This window comes from Trachypithecus francoisi, unplaced genomic scaffold (genome assembly GCF_009764315.1).
Source record: "Trachypithecus francoisi isolate TF-2019V2 unplaced genomic scaffold, Tfra_2.0 Lachesis_group8, whole genome shotgun sequence".
In the NCBI taxonomy this organism is placed as follows: domain Eukaryota; kingdom Metazoa; phylum Chordata; class Mammalia; order Primates; family Cercopithecidae; genus Trachypithecus; species Trachypithecus francoisi.
This window is the reverse complement of record NW_022681473.1, coordinates 2,816,027-2,830,233: the sequence shown is the minus strand read 5'-3', so window position 1 is coordinate 2,830,233 and position 14,207 is coordinate 2,816,027. Positions and strand designations below refer to the sequence as shown.

Genomic DNA, 14,207 nt, shown 5'->3' with positions numbered 1-14,207 from the left:
TCTCCTGGGCGCCTCGGGTTCCCTCTCCAAGGAAGGCATGTGGCCGAGCTGGGCTTGGGTGATTCATGGTCCTAGAGTGATGAGTGAGCAACAGGCACCGTGAGAGTCATGGTAGGACCTGGCCAGACCTTCATCCCCTAAGTCCTGGACCTGGTCCCTTCTTTGGGATCAGTTGGGATCTCACAGAGGCTCCCACATCCTGGGCAACAGTTAGGGCACATGCTACAGGGGCTTTGCAGAAATGTAAACAAACTCTTCCTTCTTGTTTTTGTTTGTTTTTGTTTTTTTGCCACCAATAGAATTTAGAATTAATTAATTAATTAATTAATTATTATTTTTATTTTTTTGAGACAGAGTCTCCCTCTGTTGCCAGGCTGGAGTGCAATGGCGCAGTCTCGGCTCACTGCAACCTCCACCTCCCGGGTTCAAGCGATTCTCCTGCCTCAGCCTCTCGAGTAGCTGGGACTACAGGCAAGCGCCACCATGCCCAGCTAATTTTTGCATTTTTAGTAGAGACGAGGTTTCACCATGTTGGCCAGCATGGTCTCTATCTCTTGACCTCGTGATCCTCCCACCTTGGACTCCCAAAGTGCTGGGATTACAGGTGTGAGCCACCGCGCCCGGCCTTAGAATTTATTATGAAATTAGACATGAGGTTCCAAAAAGTAACTAGAAGATTTTTGATTTTTTTATTTTTTGAGAAAGGGTCTCACTCTGTCACCTAGGCTGGAATGCAGTGGCATAATCATAGCTCACTGCAGCTTCAAACTCCTGGACTCAATGATCCTCCTGCTTTGGCCTTCCAAGGTGCTGGGATTACAGGCATGAGCCACTACTCCTGGCTAATAATTTTTCTTGACATACTAAAATTCTGTTTCTCAAATAGCATTTCCTCTCATTTTGGGTGGGTGCACGAACCTTGGGTGGGATATCCTTGGGAGATGACATCATGCCCACAGAGGGCAGGAGCCCTAACGGGGTTGGGGATGGCTCCAGAATGGGGTCTGAGAAGGAGATGGAGAAGCCTGTTCACGGAACACTTCATAACGGCTTGCTTTCCGCAGGGTCATTGGCAGGGCGGTCCCTAGGTCTGGAGCGCGCTTCCCGTCCATCCCCAGGCCCTGCTCCAGGTCGGCCTCCTGGGAACCATCCCGTCTCACACCCAGCCCTGAGGCCGCCTCTGACCTCCAGGCTGGGCCTGGTCCTCACGGCGCTTAGTGCAATGGTGACTTAAACACCTATTTTAGGACGCTCAGTCTTTAGTGCCTGTCTCCCCGCGACTGGGCTGACTACTCCCAGCACCGACACTGAACGCTTTGCCGCGCGATGCTCCGGAGAGCGGGTCGCCGGGGTTGAACTACAGCTCCCAGCATGCTCCGGGCCAGCGACAGCCTGAGCCGCTGGTGGTTGCCTAGCGACCGGGCGTGTCCCGGAAGACGGGCCCGGCGCGGGGCGGGACTTCCGGGGCGGTGATTGCATCAGATTCTGGGAAGTGTCTGTAGCCGCAGCTGTGGGTCCGGGATTCCCAGCCATGGCAGGTTCCTCCGGACAGCAGGGTGAGCGGCGCGGCCGGGCCGGGCTGAGGGCGGCTAGGGTGCTCGGCTCGAAGGGCGGCGAGTCCTTATGTCTGAGGGGCCTGGGTGTCTGGGGTCTGAGGGGCGGCTGTGTCCGTGGTCTGAGGGGCGGAGGCGCCCGGGGTCTGAGGAACGGCACGTCCTTGGGTCTGAGGGGCGGCAGTGCCCGGGGTCTGAGGGACAGCAAGTCGTCGGGTCCAAGGGGCGGCGGGTCCTGAGGTTCGAGGGGTGGCACGTCCTAGGATCCGAATGACAACGGGTGCCCGGCTCCGAGGGACGGCCACTGGGACCCCTGCGTGAGGGTCTGCCGGACCCGTGCCTGGAGCACAGACCCGCGGGGACCCGAGCCTGGCCGGGGAGCTGCCCAGACCACCCAGCCTCAGTTTCCTCACTTGGTTCCTGCCGAGGTCCCCTTGCATCCTCACCCCGGGAGGTGGCCCTACATCAAACAGCCTCTCCCCAGCCGGTGCCTGGGCGGGCCCTCGCCCCCTCTTGTCCCAGCTGGACTTTGGGGGGGAGACAAAGGCCCAAGGGTTGTTTTGGTTTTCTGCCCAGACCTGGCAGCTTCCGGGAGGTGGGCGGAGGGCACCTGAGGTTGGTACTTAGGGAAATGGGGCAGAGGACGCCAGGGGTACGCGTACACACAGTAAAAGGGCTTGGGGCTTTAGGAAGGCTTTCATCTCCAGTTCCGCAGGCAGTCCACTGCAAGCTGATTGTGAGAGCATTACTGCCCCACTTTATTGCCAACCTGGGAGGTTCCCCAGGGACACAGCTGTGTCAGCTCCCCCAGTCACTCATGTCACCAGCGGGTAGACCTCGAGAGACCAGTGGGTCTTGTCTCACTGTCCCTCAAGCAAAATTTTAGGTGCTGAAAAGGCAAGAGACTGAATCAGAAAGCCCAGATTCTTAACAGTCTGGAGCAGGCTTTCCAAAGGAAACATTGTCAGTGTCTAGTTTTTCATTTTCTTGGCTGCAAAAATTAGATGCAAGTTCTTCTAAGATACCTCCAGCCCCCATCTTCAGTTTAGATTGCACCAAGATTTCCTTGGCATCCGGTGGTGCCCTTTGCCCCTGAGAGTTTATTGGGTTATAGATAGGTAGTTCTGACAACCTGGGTAATCTGGCGGCGTGGGGACACCCAGAGGACAGGGCTACACTCTTGTGCCTAGTGGCAGGAGGTAGTCACCTTCCAGGCATGCCACCTACCACCCTACCTGTGTGCCTGGATTCCAGCACCATCTCCACCTGTCCCAGAGCCAGGCAGTCCTCAGAAGTCACCCAGATTCCTGTAAAACAGCATCATGGGGCCGGGCGCGGTGGCTCAAGCCTGTAATCCCAGCACTTTGGGAGGCCGAGACGGGCGGATCACGAGGTCAGGAGATCGAGACCATCCTGGCTAACACGGTGAAACCCCGTCTCTCCTAAAAATAGAAAAAACTAGCCGGGCGAGGTGGCGGGCGCCTGTAGTCCCAGCTACTCCGGAGGCTGAGGCAGGAGAATGGCGTAAACCTGGGAGGCGGAGCTTGCAGTGAGCTGAGATCCGGCCACTGCACTCCAGCCCGGGCGACAGAGCAAGACTCCGTCTCAAAAAAAAAAAAAAAAAAAAAAACAGCATCATGGTTAACAGCCCCGACTCTGGAACCACATTGGCAGGGCCAGGGTCCCAGCTCTGCGCCCCCCTCACAGCAAACCATGGGTAATGGCTCCTACCTTGGAGCATGGAGCGTAAATGAGTTAATAGATGGGAAGGACTTAGAGCAGTGCCTGGCACACTCAGTAAGTGCTGTGTCCATGCTGAAAACTAGAGCTTGTTTGTTTTCAAAGTAAAAATGTGTTTTTGTTCATTTGTGAACGTAAACGACGTATTAGGAGTGTTTTATATCTTGTTTTTAAAAATAGCTTCAAAATTTTAGGTTTTCAGAGCCTTGTAAGAATTGCCTTCTTTTTGGAGCTTGGCATATAGCTTGGGATTGCCCACTCCCGGCTGTGAGGGCAGCAGGCAGATTGCCCAGTCCTCAGCCTGCGCACAACATCTCCAGCCGGTGTTCTTCTGCCCCAGGGCATGGCCCACCTGCCCTTTACTATCAGCTCCTCCCATCACACACACACCTCTCAAAGATGAGAACAGGAAATAAAATCCAATCGTAATTGCTTTCAGTGGTCATATTCCTTGATTTTTCAAGGAGGCCCTCATTTTTGTACCATCTTCCGAAAGTTGACTCAGAACGTCTGTTTCTTCTTCAATGTCTCATTGGGTGTACAGCTTCTCCTTTGTAGTCTTGAAGGTGCATAGGCTTGATGCCTGTCCAAGGGCCTGGTTATTTCAGAAGGATGAGTTTCGTTTCTGAGATTTCTGGGGTAGGCGGAGCCTACCTCAGGGCCTTTCCATACAGACTTGGGATACCACTTGGGTGGCTGGCTACTCATTAGGTCAGACTTATAGTTTAATTTTTATATAGTTTAATTCAAGGGTCTTCATAATAACACAGCCAGCATTTTTTCAGCATGAGTCTGTGCCAGGCACTGCTCTAAATGCTTTACATCTGTTCTCTCCTGCCACCCTTGGAGGAACCCCTTTGAGGAAGATGCTGCTGGCATCTTGTACAGATGAGAACCCCGAGGTTCAGAGAAGTCAAGCAATCTGTCCACCATCATGACTAGCCAGAGGCACAGCCAGGCTCCCAACCTGGGCAGCCTGACTCAGTAGGGACCTTAACGACTGTGCTGTGCTGCCTTTGATGATTCTCTTCAGACTCAGAGTAACTCAACCGAGTGAGTTAAGGCAGACGAGAATGAAGCGGATGCCCTTCGATGTGTTCCCCAGAGCCGCATGAAATGTTTGCTCCTCTATGAACTCAGGTACCATATTTCCAGATATTCGAAGAGTCTTAGGCAGTACCCTTGGGATAGAGATCAAGCCATTTCCAGTGTGGGTGCTCTGGGTGGCAATATGGCTGTCTGATCACCCCACAGGCTCACTGTGAGGGATGTTGGATTTCCCTAATAAGGAATAACCTCCCTGCCAGTAAGGAGGAAGATGGAGATGCCATTCTTGGGGGTGAGAGAGGGTGCCTGGGGGCCAGCTTTGTGAACGAGTGACAGCCGGACCTCCGGGGCTGGTGATCAGGAGAGATGGAGGCAGGGCGGGTGAGTGAGCCCTCACCTGTGGGAGGAGGCTCTGGTGTCTGCGAGTGGGTGGTGTTGGCTCCTAGTTGGTGAGAGCAGGGGTGCATGCCCCTCTCTCCTCCCCACGATTCATGTCTGGGGCTTTTTCCAGTCCTCTTTCTGAGCACTTCTTGGATAGGGAGTGGGTCACTAGGAAGGACCCAAGAGGAGCCGCTGTAGAGGGTGGGGGGCGGGGTGGGACCAGGGAAACATTTGCAGAAAGGGAGTAACCTGCAGGGTGAGGTGTTGCCTGGACACCCACAAGATGAGGACCCTAGTGGGACCTTAGTAGTAGCAGATTCAGAGGGCAAAGAGTCAGGGTGAGTGCGGGGTGCAGACCCCACCAAACCCAGGCACTTCTTAGGAGCTCAGACCTGCTGTAAAAGGGTCTGCATTTTTGTGAGCTGCCCACCCATGAGGAAGCTAGTTTAAACCTTACTTGCTGGGCCCACCCCAGAGATTCTGATTTGGCAGGTCTCCGGTGGGTGCAAGAATGTGACTTCTGTGGAGCCCCCAGATTCTGCTGCTGATGGCAGACCAGGACTATGCCTGGAGTGGAGCTGGGAGAGCCTCAAGGGAAGGCAGGAAGAGAAACAAGGCAGCCGATAGGAGGCCAGGCGCGGGGGCTCACGCCTGTAATCCCAGCACTTTGGGAGGCCAAGGTGGGTGGATCACCTGAGGTCAGGAGTTCGAGACCAGCCTGGCCAATATGGTGAAACCCCATCTCTACTAAAAATACAAAAATTAGCTGGGTGTGGTGGCAGGCGCCTGTAATCCCAGCTGCTGGGGAGGCTGAGGCAGGAGAATCGCTTGAACCCGGGAGACGGAGGTTGCAGTCAGCTGAGATCATGCCACTGCACTCCATCCTGGGTGGCAAGAGCAAGACTCCGTCTGAAAAAATAAAATAAAATAAAATAAAATAAAATAAAATAAGTAAATAAATAAATAAATAAATGCTGATAGGAAAGAGCCAGAGAGAGGGAGAGGTCGCACCGCCATGGTTGTTTGGCGTGTCTGGGATGGGGTTCATTTGGTGTAGATTTGTTTTGGTATCTGCTGAGTGAGTGCTTGGTACTTGCATTTGATTTCAATAAATGTTCTGTAGAGACTCCACCTTTGTAGCCAGTGATAACCACCCTCCACCTCTGGGACATTGCCATGTCCTTCAATGTGTTGATGAACTGAACTACAAGGTCACCCGGTAGTGGACATTCCTTCCCATGGGGGCAGAGCAGGCGTTTTGGCACGGAGTGTGCAGGCTCTACAGTGAGGGCCAGTGTCGAGGAACAGGCCCCTGGGAGGTTTTCCATCAGCTCAGAAGTGTTCTCATCTGATCTCAGCATCAGACTGATAGACCACAGCCTGGCTCAAACCCATGACCACTTGAGAGCTGATCTATTTTTATTTGTTTCCTCGAGACACACTTAAATGCAGCTACCACAATTACCCAAATGCCTGACTGCATCCATCTCATGGAAGCCTATCGTTCTCCTCTGCTTCCCTGGGCACCAGCACCTTTCTGCTCTGAGAAGATCCTTCTCAAGCGTGGACTTGATTCCCTTTTGATGAGTAGTCTAGGCTGCTCTAGACGGTACATTTAAGAATGATGTGATCCAAGATCAAGGCAGATTTGGTAATAAACTTTTAAAATAATAAAATTAATTAAATAAAAATGAGTGTGTGATCCTCAGGAAAACTCCAGGAAATTCTCTGTGTGTAGCATGCGGCTATTACCAGAACACTAATAACACCAGAGCGATTATGATAATAATGATGGCAAGCGGGGCCCCTGACTCTGTGCCAGGCAGCTTTTAAACATTTTACAAGTGTAATTTGACTTAATGGCCTGCAGCTTTACAAGGCGGACGTTCTGAGCGTGTTTTACCACGAGGAAATGCCGCCATGGGTGTGAGTGTAGGCACTCAGCCCTGGAGGGCGTCAGGGCCGCCCCTCGGGTCTCCAGAGAGCGGATCTGCGGCAGCTTCAGTTCCCAGGCTGCTTCCTCAGCACTCAAAAGCCACTGCAGCCGTTAGGACATTTTATGTTTTTCTCATTTTAAAAATAGCAGATGCTTACCGCAGAAAATGTGAGCAATGAGGAAAAAGGGAATTAAAATCACCTGTAACCTCCCCATCAGCCACCGTCACTGTCAGTGTTCGGGCTGTTGCCGGTGGTCTCTTCATCAGAGTGGATTCTGAGTGTGAGAGGCGCGTGCCCGTCAGCTCGCTGTCGGAGCTGGAAGCCGACGCTGTGCCACTGTTTCTTAGGGTGCTGCTGTTGTCTGGCCCAACCCAGGCATGAGCAGTTGCAGAAGACCAAGGCTCAGGGAGGGGACAGGAGAGGAGTGTGGAGGGTCAGCATCGGGGAACAGCTTTCGAACTGTGGCCTGACCCATGAGGGGACGAGGCTCACCTTCCGGCTCTGTCCATCCCTCTGGCAAGTTCTCTAATCTTTAGTGAACTTCATTTTATCATGAAATGGGACCACTGCTGGCGGCTGCAGAGCTGTTGGAGGGAAATATCCAGCTAAACTAGAAGTCTCCTGGTTGGAAGTTGCTCTGCAAAAGAGTTCGTAGGAGTCTGATATTTATTTAGAGTTAGTTTTCCAGGACCTCGCTTTGGGGAGCCTGGAGCTGCCATGGTGGGTCTGCCTCCGCCTCCGTCCTCCCTGGTCTCATCTCCAGCTGGGAGGAGAGCGCATGTCCATGTAAGCAGCCTCCTTCCTCTCTCAGAGGGAAGCCCCGGCAGTGCCAGTGCTGACACTGGGCCTGTAACTGTGGGGCTGGGGCAGGTGAGCTCACAGGCCCTCAAGGGCTCCCGGCACCCCCCTGGCACCTTCAGCGGGGCCAGAGTCCACCCCTGTGTTTCTCTTCCTCGGACTGTTGGAAGAGCTGAAGTGAAAAGTGACTTGTTCTTGTGTCTCTGGTATCTTTGGGCAGCAGGGCCCCTGCTAAGCAAGCCCTTGGGGGCTCAAAGCAGCAGAGGCTGTGGCCGGTTCCCAGCACTGGTCCTTGTGCAGGTGTCCTTCTGAGAAGCGTGCGTGAGGCCCAGTGCCATAGGGGAACGCCAGCCCACCACCGGTGGCAGGCACTCTGTGGTGCCATTCTGCTGTCCACTCATCTGTTCCCTCGGCAACGTTAGCTGGTATCTGGAATGTCACACGCTCAGTTGTAGATGCTGAAGATCGAGCAGTGACTAAGGTAGATGGAGCAGTGGGGCAGATGGTGAAGGAAAGAAACGCGTGCATATGTTAGACAGGGGTGCTGTGGAGAGAAACAGCAGCCAGACTCGGGGTCTAGAGGCGGGCACCATATGGACTGAGAGTCCTTGAAGACCTGGTGGAGAAGCCAGCACCCAGCAGAGCTGTGAAGGATTAAGGGGCCTGCTGGTGTCTGGGGAGCATTCCCCCTAAAAAAGGAGCAGCAGGTGGAGGGGACCCATGACCAGGGTATGGAGCGCCAGGTGGGGGCCCATGGCCAGCATGAGGACGGGCTTGTGCTGCTGGCGAGGTGGGTGTTAGGGGACAGTAATGTGAACTTTCCCTTTTCAGCAAAGCTGCAGGAGCCCTGTGGCTGTGAGGGGAGAGCCATGCTGGCTACAGGTGGCAGTGTCTGACTTGCAGGAATCCAGGTGACAAAGGCTGGCTCTCAAGTCCAAAGCCTCTTGAGTTAAAGGCCCTGGATCCTCCCATGGGTTGGCTATAGGTGCTCATAAGGAAAACTCATAAAGGGGTGTGATTCCAGTTTTGGCTAGAGAGTGTGCCCAGAGCTTTGCTTCTGGGTGCCTCTGGCTGCTTGGAGTGGGTGGCCATCTTATTGGAGTCAGATGGGCTGGTGGCTCCGTGCAGGGGGAGGGAAGCAGGGCAAGTTAGAGGGACACTGCACTCATCATCCCAGCAGCGAGAGTCATCCCAGGAAGTCATTTTAAGCCCTGCATCCATGTTGAGATTTCAGGAAGGGTTTCCCACACAGTGCCCACCCCTTTACTGCAGGTGGCTTCAGGATATCCTCTCCGGCAGCCACAGAGGCCGGGCCCTGGGGCATCACGTGGCTCTGTGGGCTCCCTGGCGGGTGAAGAACTCGACCCAGGGGGACATTCTTGCTGCTGCAGCTGTGCACTCCGTTCTGACTCATCTTTGCTGACACCACAGCATTGTCAGAAATGCTAGTTATTGGCCTGACACTAAGGGTTTTCCCCAGCCTAGGCAAAGCAGAGAAAGGCATTTGTGTGCAGTTACCTCCACAACACACTCTGCTCTCTGTTTTCAGAAGCTGCGTGGGTCTGGTTGGGGTGACTCTCTGGCTCTATGCCAGGGAGTAAACACAGAGATGGGGGACAAAAGGAAATGGGAGAGGGCAGAGAGGGGGACTGTGACATGCAGGTCATCCATGCCGCATGGCCGTGATGTCGGGCAGCTTGTGCCCAGGAAGGGGTGGCCAGACATGTGCTTTCCCACCCTGAGTGAACTCTGGGGTGGGAGGGTGTCTGTGTGGAAGGAGCAAGCATTGGTCCTTTTCCCGCAGTTCTCTCAGCAAGCACAATCACTGGTTCAAGGTTTGGATGCACTTGTGCTCATGGGCGCAGGAACCAGACTCCCTCCCCTGGCCGGAAACATGGTACCATCTGCCTGCTGTGCCCCCACTTTAGGGAGGTGGGCTGTGGACACAGCACCTGGTCCCCAACTCTGGTGTCGGAGGTAATTGCAGGCAGATATTCCTTAGAATGGTGAGACAGATTTTATTCCCTAATTCCTGACAGTAAGGGAAGGAGCTACATTCCCTGCCGATTCAGCAGAGGTGACTTTTGAATTTAAAGGGAGAATGATTAGCTGGGCCTGGTGGCATGTGCCTGTAGTCTCAGCTACTCAGGAGGCTTAGGCTGGAGGATCACTTGAGCCCAGCATTTTGAGGATGTGATGAACCTTGATTGCACCACTGCACTCCAGCCTGGGCAGTAGAGTCAGACCCAGTCTCTAAAAAATAAAAATAAATAAATAAAAATAAAAAATGAGGGAGAATGAAGGCGGAGAAGGAGGGTGAGCGGGGGCTCAAGTGAGCAATGCCATGGGGCTGGTCAGCGTGCATGTGCCGAGGCAGCCTTGTCTGCAGCTGGCAGTGGTGAAAGTTAGGGTTCTGCTGCTCCTCCCGATGGTGACATGCAGAACAGCGGCTCTTGGGTCCTTGAGTGACACACCTGAGTGGTGGAGGTGCATGCTTACTGCTTTGAAGGCTCTAAGGAAGGAGGCTGGGGCCTGGAGCGAGGGGCCAGGGGCCAGGTGAAGCTGGCTGGAGCAGCCACGTTATCCTGGCAGCCCTGTGCTTTCTTGGGCTGGTCCTTTGAGGGGGCTCAGTCTTCCTGAGGCTGTGGCCTTGACCTGCAGAAGGCACACTAGGGTCCAGCTGTCTCTTGGTACAGGGGTGTAAATGGCACACATTGTCAATGTGGGGTTCTCCCTACCCCTCATCCCCCAGCACCCAGAGGGAGAGGGTGCCACTGCGGCAAAGAGACTTGAAGTTGGTTTGGTTTGGGAGATTTTTGTTGTGAGTTTTAAAACATTGAGGTAAAATTCACGTAACGTAACGTACTTACCTGGCAGGAGGGATACCACGATGGTGTAGGCAGCTCTCCCGAGGCGAGGCTTATCCATTACACTCCAGATGGGCTGACCCCTGTGATTTCCACAAATATCGGAAACTGAATTGCACAATTTGTGATAGTGTGGAACCGTTTTGTGCTTTCCCTGATAGAAAAAATAAATTAAAAACTTAAAAACTAAGTAATTTATATGACATAAAATGAAAAGTGCATAATTCCGTGGTATTTGGTGCACCATGTTGTCACGCAGCCTTCAGTTCTGTCTAGTTCCAAAGCATTTCATCACTCAAGAGGAAATCTGTCCATACCTGTTAGGTAGTCACTCCCCCGACCCCAGTCGACGCGCTGCCCTGTCCCTTTGCCTGTTCTGGATGTTTGGCGTCCAGGGAAGGGCTTGAGCACCTTTTTCCTTGGTTCCGTGCCATCCCCTGGTCCCTGTCTTTCTGAGTTCTGCCTGGCGGCCTCTGGGCTGCCTGCCTGCTGCCTGACACCGTGTGCCCTCTGTCTTTGCAGCTCCTGACTACAGGTCCATTCTGAGCATTAGTGACGAGGCAGCCAGGCACAAGCCCTGAACGAGCACCTCAGCACGCGTAGCTATGTCCAGGGGTACTCACTGTCCCAGGCAGACGTGGACGCGTTCAGGCAGCTCTCGACCCCGCCTGCTGACCCCCAGCTCTTCCACGTGGCTCGGTGGTTCAGGCACATAGAAGCGCTCCTGGGTAGCCCCTGTGGCAAAGGCCAGCCCTACAGGCTCCAAGCAAGTGAGTAACAGAGTGGGTTCCCTGGCCATTAGAACCTCTCCCCCCAAGGTCAAGGGCTTTCTCCCTCACCCTGGTGCTTACCTGGCACCTGTGGATACCTCAGAGGGAACCTCGCCCAAGTGTGTCTCGAGCAAGTGGCCTGGATGGGCAGATCCAGCGCTCGCTGGGTGGAGGTTGGGATAAAATCATACCCTGTGGAGTTGGGTATTCAGGAGCGAGATGTTCACATCACTATTGTGGCAGAATTGCCTGAGGTGGTGGGGTGCAGAGCTGCTGCGGCTCTGGGGTTCCACGTAGCATGCCCAGGCCACGGGCCCTAGCCTTGTGATTTTTAGCTAAGGCTGTGCCTGGCTCTGGTTGACTCAGTTCTTTCTCTTTATTTTTTCCATAAGATTGCAGTGTGTCTATCCTCCAGCTTTAAAATCGTTGTATCCTAAAGTTTTTCTGTTTTTTTTTGTTTTTTTTTTTTGAGGTGGAGTCTCGCTCTGTCGCCCAGGCTGGAGTGCAATGGCGCGGTCTTGGCTCACTGCACCCCCCGCCTCCTGGGTTCACAACATCCTCCTGCCTCAGCCTCCCGAGTAGCTGGGACTTCAGGTGCCCGCCACCACGCCCAGCTAATTTTTTTGTATTTTTAGTGGAGACGGGGTTTCCCTGTGTTAGCCAGGATGGTCTGGATCTTCTGACCTCGAGATCCACCTGCCTCAGCCTCCCAAAGTGCTGGGATTACAGCCGTGAGCCACCGCGCCCAGCAAATCCTAAAGTATTAATTGACATTGAACTTTTTAAAAATCAGAAATAAGTCATTTTTTCTCTTTGAGATGATGTCTGTCCCATAGCTCCAGCCTGTGAGTGCTGGTTGTGTCTGGGAAACGTGGCTGTGGTTATCTGAGGGAGATACTCTTGGGTGCCTGCATGGCTTTGTCACTGTGGCAAATCTGAGGGGGCTCCATGTCATCACTGAAGTATGCCTTTGGGTGGCTCAGCTCCTCCTGTGGCTGTGGCCACTCCTCCACCTTCATGTGGGGGCAGGTTTTGTGCCCTGGTGATCCTGGCTGTACCTGGCGGCCTCTTGAGGGCTTCTCCAGACTCCTTTGGGGCCTGGGATTTGGCACATGCCACCCTGCCTCTGCCCCATCGCTATGAAAACCCCATCGCTATTAAAAATACAAAAAATTAGCTGGGCATGGTGGTGGGCGCCTGTAGTCCCAGCTACTCTGCCATGGGTCAGGCCTCTGCTAGACCACTGTTTGAACCAGGGTGGAGGTGGGGATGTCACATCTCCTAGGGGCTGTGTTTTCTGGATAACTCTGCAGCAGACACTCCTTCCCCGGCATAGGGTGGAGGCCATTGCTGTGCAGGTCATCTCCTTCCCCATGTAGCCATTCCTGCCTGAGCCTCCAGTGTGGTCACCCAGGTGACACCTGTGCTATGAGGTGCCTTCTCTCCAAGTGCTCCGGTGTCAGGTTGTTGCCCCTGCCATGTGCCGTTCCAAGACACAGCCAGAGAGGGGCGGGATTAGGGGGTGGAGTGGGCCTCGTACCTCCAGCTCAGCAGTGGCCTGTCCAGTTTTCCCTCATAGGGACTTGTTGAAAGAGCGGTACAGACACAAGCCTCCATCCACACTGTGAGATGAAGGAAGGGTTTTGCTCCTGCAAACACCTTTTAACCTACAGAGAGGAAGCAGAGCCATGTTGCTGTGTAACAGAATGGACCGTGGATAGCACTCATGGAGTTGTTGTGCCCTCCCCAGGTTCCAAATCCCCTCATCACCCAGGCTGCCCAAGAGGCTGTCAGGGACTGCTTGTGCCAGGAATGATGGACATTATGTCAGGCGACCCTCACTCAAGCTTAGTGTACACTGAGCAGGGGCTGAAGAGGGAGGTGGGAACTGGAGCCTGGGACTGCTAGAGCATCCAGTGACCTCGAGTGGGTCTGAGGCGCCATGGAGTCCAGTGGAGTGTCCTCGCTCATGTCCCCGGGATGACGGTAGCTGTGGATCTCCCTCCATGTAGCTGTGAGAATCAGAGCCGCTGCCCCCACTGAGTGGGAATGCCCTCCATTTCCATTGCTCATACTCCCCAAGTATGCACCTTCCCTCCTGGCACGGTAGGCCACGTGCCCCTCGTCCTGCTCACCCTTCCACCTCTGCTGGCCATCCCAGCAGCATCAAATGTGCCCGTGTCCGGCCCTCAGCATGCCCGCCTGTCACCAGCCCCTCCCATGTGCCTTCTGTGTCCTTTCTCCGAGACCATGGGCCTCAGCAGCCCGAGGGATCTTCTCAGACGTGGAAGGCCTGTGCTTGGCCAGGCGCGGTGGCTCACGCCTATAATCCCAGCACTTTGGGAGGCCGAGGCGGGTGGATCATGAGGTCAGGAGATTGAGACCATGCTCGCTAACTCAGTGAAACCCCATCGCTATTAAAAATACAAAAAATTAGCTGGGCATGGTGGTGGGGGCCTGTAGTCCCAGCTACTTGGGAGGCTGAGGCAGGAGAATGGTGTGAACCTGGGAGGCAGAGCTTGCAGTGAGCCGAGATCGTGCCATTGCACTGCAGCCTGGGCGACAGAGTGAGACTCCGTCTCAGGGGAAAAAAAAAAAAAGGAAAGGCTCTGCTTAACCCCCAGGGCTCTATTCCTGTGAAACCAGACCCCTTCCAGGGGGATCCCTTCCCTGGATCGCCGGCCTCCAGCACGGAGGTCCACTGGATATCAGGACGTTGAACTTGTTGGGCACTTCTCGCCCACAGTGGAGGCTCAGCCCTTGCAGCCTGCCGGCTTCTGCCTGCCCCCCTGGGAAGGAGTGTCAGGCACACCCTTCACTGAGGAGGGTGTGGGTCTGTCAGATGCCGAGGCCGTGGTTTTATGAACGTGAAGGTTTGGTGTTGCTCTCACCCCTCGGATGGAGGACCCTTAACTTCCTGATGAAGGATTTCTCTCCGTGAACCCCTTGCTTGGGTCCTGACTTCTCTCCATGAACTCCTTGCTTGGTCCTGATTTCTCTCCGTGAGCCCCTTGCTTGGTCCTGATTTCTCTCCGTGAACCCCTTGCTTGGGTCCTGACTTCTCTCTCTGAACCCCTTGCTTGGTCCTGATTTCTCTCCGTGAACCCCTTGCT

The 14,207-nt window shown here is 54.3% G+C and overlaps 1 protein-coding gene and 1 non-coding gene across 2 annotated transcripts in view; both read left to right on the top strand.

Moving 5' to 3' along the window:
* The first annotated feature begins 1,485 nt into the window (after window positions 1–1,485).
* Window positions 1,486–14,207, top strand: part of CARS1 (cysteinyl-tRNA synthetase 1) — a 56,354-nt gene continuing 43,632 nt past the window's right edge. The window contains 3 exon segments of the mRNA XM_033207803.1: window positions 1,486–1,556; window positions 10,847–10,891; window positions 10,894–11,094. Of these exon segments, the coding sequence (XP_033063694.1) occupies window positions 1,532–1,556; window positions 10,847–10,891; window positions 10,894–11,094 (271 nt within the window). The 5' untranslated portion in view covers window positions 1,486–1,531.
* On the top strand, window positions 10,320–10,481 carry LOC117081913. The gene has a single exon (XR_004436377.1). It is a non-coding gene; the product is annotated as a U1 spliceosomal RNA (small nuclear RNA).